This window comes from Nylanderia fulva, unplaced genomic scaffold, assembly GCF_048542155.1.
Source record: "Nylanderia fulva isolate GAGA-0341 unplaced genomic scaffold, ASM4854215v1 Scaffold147, whole genome shotgun sequence".
In the NCBI taxonomy this organism is placed as follows: domain Eukaryota; kingdom Metazoa; phylum Arthropoda; class Insecta; order Hymenoptera; family Formicidae; genus Nylanderia; species Nylanderia fulva.
In genome coordinates, this window is record NW_028189699.1 from 75,001 (window position 1) to 82,500 (window position 7,500).

Consider the following 7,500-nt stretch of genomic DNA (forward strand, 5'->3'; position numbering starts at 1 on the left):
AAGCCGTGGCCAGAGGAGCTGGGGACTCTAAAGGTGCTTCGCGGCGCACTAGGCGCGAATCCGAGGGAGCTTTTCCCTTTGGATTAGCCGTCCATAGGAGGAGGGACCCATAGCTTGGCTCAAGTCCCAAATCTTATGGAGACACGGCACGGGTGCCTCACTTGTGGGGCACTCACGGCGGGGCGGTGGCTTGGGGGGAGACGGCTTAGCTCCGGCGAGCCTCCTGGGAACGACCGTCTCCCCGGTAGTAGATTACATCCCCAAGATGGGGGATGCTCGGGTAGGTGCAGTCCCCACTGTGGGACTTGGGCGGCGGTGATGTACCGGTGGGCTTGGCCGTGCCGGGGTGATCCGCCGCTCTTGTCCCATGGATCGCCTGGGGTTTGCCCGCGTGACCATCTTTTCACTCACCCAAGGGATGTGGGAGGAGATGGTCGTGAGGATTGTACTTGATCCTCCGGAACTTCGCAAGTACATTTACCTCGAGCCTATTTACTTCGAGACACGAATGCCCACCGGGGCGCGGTGATGTCAAGTGACGGGACATGATCCCAGAAGCTGACATTGCCAGCAACAGGGGTCCGCCTTCCCCCTCGTATAAAAACGCGGAGGCGGGGACACGGGCAGGGATGATGATGGTTACTCGAAATTACTCGAGTGATCAGACATCATACAAACAGGGGTCTACCTTCCCCCTCGTATAAAAACGCGGAGGTAGCCGGGGACGGAGGTGTTTCTGTTTCGTAAACACTTCCGGGGCTGCGATCAGCCGACAGCGCGGGGGTCCGCCTCCCCCTGAAAAATCGGAGAGCGGCTAGGGAACAGATCGCGTGCCTCTGCCGTGAGGATCGGGTAGGAGTCCCTGGTGCTTCACAACAGGGAAAAGGGTTGTGTTTTCACCCTTCGGAAATTCGGAAACACTTTAGCACTTCGAGTCACGGATGCCCAGCGGGGCGCGGTGATGTCAGGCGAAGGGACAATGTCCTGGAGCCTGACATTGCCAGCAACAGGGGTCCACCTTCCCCCTCGTATAAAAACTCGGAGGTGGGGACACGGGCAGGGATGATGATGGTTGCTCGACTAACATCGAGTGATCAGACATCATATGCACAGGGGTATGCCTTCCCCCTCGTATAAAAACGCGGAGGTACACGGGCCGGGGGTGTTATCGGCATGGAAACATCCTCGGGGCTACTCGTAGTCGACAGCACGGGGGTCCGCCTCCCCCTGAAAAACCGGAGAGCGGCTAGGGAACGTAGATCGCGCGCCTCCACCGGAAGGTTCGGGTAGATTCCCTTGGTGCTAAGGCAACAGGGGTAAGAGGGGCTATGCTTCACCCTTCGGAAAAAACGGAAGCACCCGGGGTACATTGAGTCACGGATGCCCAACGGGGCGCGGAAATGTCAGGCAAAGGGACAAAGTCCTGGAGCCTGACATCGCCAGCAACAGGGGTCCGCCTTCCCCCTCGTATAAAAACTCGGAGGCGGGGACACGGGCAGGGATGATGGTGGCTTCTCGAGCATGCTCGAGAGGTCAGACATCATACAAACAGGGGTCCGCCTTTACCCCTCGTATAAAAACGCGTAAGGCAGGCCGGTGCCGGGATGTATTCAGCATGGAAACATCCTGGTGAGACATGGCATGGTCTGAACGGGAAAAGGCACGTACTCCTGAGGATTCGAGCCTGCGTACGCTGGGTGGTGTGAGGTACGCATCAACCCTTAAGGCAAGCGCGGGGTCTGAGCCCTCTATTCTGCTGGGGGGCTTCACCCTTAAGGAAAGGTAAAAAAGGACTATGCCCACAATTAGGAGGAGCCCCGCAGGAAGAGTTTCATATTTTCCTGGGGGATCCGCGGGAGTGGCGGCCTTGACTCAACACAGACGTCTGCCTAGTGGAAGATCGTTTACTTCATTATAAATAACCGGTAAACGACACGCGAGGGAAAGAGGGAAATCTGGGAAAGAAACTCAGATATCCCTTTGACGGGATGGGAACCCTAGCAGAGGGAGAACCAAAGGGGGGCCTTCGAGTCTATCTCGTCGTATCCCTCTCGTTGTCCGCCACCTTGTCGTGGTGAGAGGGCTCACCCTTCGCAAGAGGATACTCTTGCGAGGGGTGCCAAGAGCGGACCGTACCTTCCGAGGTACACTGCCCCCGGTCTCGGGGGCACGCCCTCCGTCTCTGGGGGCTCTCCTCGGGCGGTGGAAGAATTCCACCCCCCGGGGAGACGGGGCCCACTTCCCCGTTAGAGCTTCGGCTCGTATGTGGTAAGGGATGGCGACCCGGAATTCAAACGCCCGGTGGCATGGCACCGTTAGGAAAGGGGACTGCACGGCGCTTCGGCGCTTCCCCTCCCACCATGCTCTGTGGCCCGGTGAACCTACCGGGTAGGCGGCTTCTGCCGCCCGGGGTTTTTCCCTCCCCTCCATCATGGGGGGGCCTGCTTGGGGGTTATACCTGGGGGGTGGGATCGGCGGGGGCCGCATCGGAGGTGCCGCGCGTGACTACCCGAGGGGCTTTGCCCGGAGGGTTTCCCGAGGGGCTTTGCCCGGAGGGGGTCACGCCGGCGGAGGAGTCAGCATGGTCACCCGAGGGGCTTTGCCCGGAGGGTTGTCCCAAGGGGCTTTACCCGGAGGGGGCCATGCTGATCGGTCCTCGGGGCCCGTTCGTGGAGCGGTTCCCGAGGATAAGGAGGTGCCTCAGGGTGCTGGTTGGGGGTCTCCAGGCTATGTAGCCTGGGTCCCCGTCCCAGCGTCCCTGGGGTAGGCCGCACCCAGGCCGCTCGGACGTTATCCGAGGCAGGGCTGGGTCGGCGCAGACGGCCACGTATGGTCACCCGAGGGGCGTAGCCCGGAGGGTCTTCCCAAGGGGCACTGCCCGGAGGGGACCACACGGGTCGGCCGTCGAGGCCGCTCGGACGTATTCCGAGGCGGGGCTCGACGGCGAGAGGGGGGTCGCGGGATGCTGGTTGGAGAGCTTGCTCTCGTCCCAGCGTCCTTGCGGCCTGCCATTCTCGGGCCGCTCGGACGTTTCCGGATCCGGGCCGAGGATGGCGGCGAAGGCGCGCCGCGGTTACGCAAGGGGCATAGCCCGGAGGGTGCCGCGGCCGCCCTGCCCCAGGGCCGCTCGGACGTTTCCGAGGCGGGGCCTGGGGCGAGAGAGGTTATCTCCGGTCGGTCGGGACCGTTTCCCCTTCCGAACCGACCGTTCGGGGAGGCGCTTGCCCCTCGTCGAAAGCCTTCGACGAGGGGCGCCCACATATGCTGGTCGCCACGGCGTGTAGGGCAGGGCCGGGGAGCGGCGACCCTGTCCAAAGCGTCTGTGGGGCCCCCCGGGTGGCGCCACCCGCTGCGGTGCCCGCGTTGTCGGAGGCGCGGGACCCCTGAAAGCCCGTGTGGGCGTCAAATCCCACACGGGTGTGTAAGGGGCTCGGAGTCTGGCCGGGGTGCGTTATCCCCCCGGCCTAAGACATATGTCCCCTTCCCGGGGGAACTTGGGGCCGGCCTTGGGGTGTGGCCGGTCATGTTTCGGGGCACCCCTTGGCCGGTGGGGGTATACCCTGGGGGACGGAGCCGCAGCGGGAAAGCGGGATTAAACAAGATGAATACTGAGACTAATTTCAAAAAAGAACCTTTGGATGGAGAAGAGACGCAACATGGACCAGTGGAAACACAGGTCCCGGGAAAGAAAACTCCTATGGTTTCGGATGAGGAAAGGAGCTATATAGATAAGGGGATCCTAGATCGGATCCCCATTGTTAGCGTGATGGAACTTGCATCGAACACGAACCAGACCCCGGTCGGCCCGAAAGCATCGAGCAAAAGAAGCATGAGGGCGGTTAAAGACAGAGTGCGAGAAACCAGAAGAATGACAAGAGAGAGAAACAGAGAGAACGAAAGGTCCGCAAAGAGGAGTATGAAAGAAACTCCAACGGAAACGGACACGGAGGTGGAAGATACCGTCAGCATAAATAGCATGAACAGCGAGGGCCTGAACAACGAGGGAGAGGATACCCAAACTGGACATGCACTGATAAATATCTCCGATGCAAACACATTTCCTGCTCTTCCCGAAAAACAACACAGGGAACAAAAACAGGGAGAAGAAAAGGAATTGGAAGGGGAACTACCGCAACCCATGGAACCAAGGAAGCCTGGAGGACCGGTATCCACCGGAGAAAATGCAGAAAAGAAGGAGAAAAAAGCCAAACAAGCTGAAGAGAAAGCTAGGCTTCATGAATTACAATTACTGGACCCCTTGTATACACCAAAACAAGGGAAATCATACAGTGGTTTCGTTAAGAAAATCAACGAAAAAGAAGAAGAATTCAAATTAGCACCCATCCGGGATTTGGAGGCTATGGTGTCCAAAAAGGCCATAGCTATCTACAAGATAGCCGTACAATCAGGGAACCTGAAAGGTACGCTCACCAAACACGCCAAAGATGCAGCCGCCGACATGTGTGCAGCGGCCACCACATTGGCTGTGAAGGCTCAGAATCCGAAAGAGATACCGTTCGGAAAACAATTGGAGAAATTGCGCCATGAAATATATCAGCTTAGAATAGAAAACCAGCAGCTGAAAGACAAAATAGCAAAACTGGAAAAGAAAAAAGCAAGAACAATGCCCCATCCAAAGGATAGTGAAATGGCAGAGGAATTTCCGCTCTACACAAGCAGCGAAAGCGCCAAAACTAGGATTAGGAGATGGGTCGAGGGAACCTCACTTCCACACAGAGGTGGGGAGGCCCCCACGACCCGAAATTTCGAGGAAACCCCACTTCCACCTCGCGGTGGGGAGGCCTCCTCGAGGGAGAATGTTGAAATGCGGGGGATCTCACTTCCACCATACGGTGGGGAGATCCCGAGCACTTCAAGAAATACAAGGATAGGAGACAGGGAGGAGTGGATGGAGGTCACGGATGAAGAGGATGTCCTGTCACTCCCATACAAGACAAACCCCTGGACCAAACAAGAGAAAAGGGACCGCCACTCCCCCCCCAAGGCAGAAAATCTGCAGATAACAAGGGGAGGCAAAGACTATGCCATCACACAAAGAAATGCGGATGAGGAAAAGGAGAAGGAGAAACACATGGCCTGGATTGCCATGATTGAGGGAATTATAGAGAGGACCCTGGACAAGAGGTTTGGGTGCCAGGTCCCCACGTACGGGGAGACAATAAGGAATAGGGGAATACAGCAAGCGAAGAATAAGCAGGTAGCCCCAACAACAGGGACTACAGCCAACAAGCCAATTGTGAAGAGAGTGGAGGTGGTACAAAAGACGGTAAGAATAGCGCCAAATACCACTATTACCACACTAAACCCTCCATCACGACCAGCAAAGGAGAGGATCCCCCAACCCCAAAGGCCGAAAGAGGCAGCGACAAAGGAAGGGGACAAACTACCCCTACCAAAGAAAAACAAGGGGAAGAAACAGGAAGGAAGGAAAGAGAAACCCCAACCCTTAAGAAAGGGGAAATCTCAAACCCAAAACCGGGGAAAGGAGACACTAACGAGCGCAACCTCATGGAGCGAAGTTGTGTCCAAAAAGAATAGGAGAGCAGGAGCCGCAGCGGCAGCCGTGAAGGAGGCGGGGAAAAGGAAGGAAGGGGCGGAGAAGATCTCGAACCCAAACCCAACTCCCCCGAAACCCACCGCACAAACACGAGCAACTGCAAAAAGGAAGGAGCCGAAAAGAGCGGCCATCACAATAACGTGCCCCCCGGGACATATGAGGAAATCCTCCGGGAGGCACGTCAAAGGATCGACACAAGAAGACTGGGCATAGAAGGTGCAAAAATAAGGAGAGGAGTCACGGGCTCCTTCATCCTGGAGATTCCTGGGCCGAAACAGCCACGATAAGGCAGACAAGTTTGCCCAGGAACTAAGACGGGTGCTGATGGGCAGAGAAGGAGTCCACGTCCAGCGCCCAACAAAGATGGCGGAGCTCAGGCTTAGGGGTTTGGATGAAACAATCCAGGCCCCTGAGGTGAGAGAAGCAGTAGCCGTGGCCGGAGACTGCGAGGAGGAGGAAATCCAGACCGGGGAAATACGGAAAACCCCCGGAGGAATGGGGATAGTGTGGGTTCGCTGCCCATTAAAAGCGGCGAACCTCATTATGAAATCAGGGACAATGAGGATTGGATGGGCAATTGTGCGCGCAGAAATACTCGAGGCAAGACCCCTCCAGTGCTACAAATGCCTGGAGGGGGGACACGTGCGCGCACGATGCCCGAACAATGTAGACCGCAGTGGTAGATGTTACCGCTGGGTCCGGCGGGCGACGGACTTGGTGAAATCATTCGGTCGTCCGGAGGTGTCGCCCGTCCCGGAGGTGCCGTCCGTCCCCAAGTTGATGCCGGCCGTTATGTGGTGCCGCACGTATAATCATGCCCGTAACGAGCCGTCTCGGTTGCCGCGCGCGTGATTTCGCATCGGGCGAGTGTTCCGTACCGTAATCGCGATCACCGCAGCTTGCGTGTTGCGTATCATCCGTAATAATTCGAAATATATGTCTCCGACACGTGGGTTTGAGAGACACGTTTCGAGTTAGTAATCGGACAGCGCCCTCATGTCGAGCGAGTGCCGAATAGTAAGTAACTTTCGTCCGAAACGTTTTTACGTAGCTCTCCTCGTTGCGGCGCCGTAAATCGTCGTTAAGTGTTCCGGAGGTACCGCCGGCGGTCGTCTGACTTCGAAAGATCATTCGGTCGTCCGGAGGTGCCGCCCGTCCCGGAGGTGTCGCCGGTCGGCCGTGGTTCCCGGAGGTGTCGCCCGGCCCGGAGGTGTCGCCCGGTCCGGAGGTGTCGCCGGTCGGCCGTGGTTCCCGGAGGTGTCGCCCGGCCCGGAGGTGCCGCCGGTCGGCCGTGGTTCCCGGAGGTATCGCCCGGCCCGGAGGTGTCGCCGGTCGGCCGTGGTTCCCGGAGGTGTCGCCCGGCCCGGAGGTGCCGCCCGACCCGGAGGTGCCGCCCGGCCCGGAGGTGCCGCCCGGCCGTCGGTGCTTATACCTTATTGTCCCGGCATTTCGTTTGTTTCCTTCTTAATTAATGCTAATTATCGTTGTTTGACATTCGCCATACGGCTATCGTGATAATATTTTATCGTACAATAGGACTTTTCGATCGTTCGCTCTCCGCGACAATGTCTCGATTGAACGCGCCTTTCGGCGCTCGCGCTCGCATACGGCCGTGCGTAGGACCGTGCGTCGCCGACCGCCTGGCCGGCCGGTTGGGTACTATAAGAGATACGTCGCGCTCGGCGCGTCGAACGAGTCGAGCGAGTCCGGACGAGTCGTAAACGTACTTTCTCGAGTCTCTCGCCACTCCGGCGTGTTTCGACCGCTCTCCGTACCGTCGCCGACCGCTTGGCCGGTCGGTTGGGTACTATAAGAGGTAGGAGAGATTAATATTGTACGTGTCGCGCTCTCGACGTTGACAAACGAAGAATCGCCCGAACGGGTCGAGAACGGATTTTGTCGAGTCGCGACTCTGACACGGA

The 7,500-nt window shown here is 58.1% G+C and overlaps 1 protein-coding gene across 1 annotated transcript in view; it reads left to right on the plus strand.

Moving 5' to 3' along the window:
* Window positions 1-5,941: 5,941 nt before the first annotated feature.
* The window catches only part of LOC114945827 (uncharacterized), a 12,195-nt gene continuing 10,636 nt past the window's right edge, over window positions 5,942-7,500 (plus strand). Inside the window, exon 1 of the mRNA XM_085480390.1 lies at window positions 5,942-6,088. Within this exon, the coding sequence (XP_085336516.1) occupies window positions 5,942-6,088 (147 nt within the window). The remainder of the gene's footprint in view (window positions 6,089-7,500) is intronic.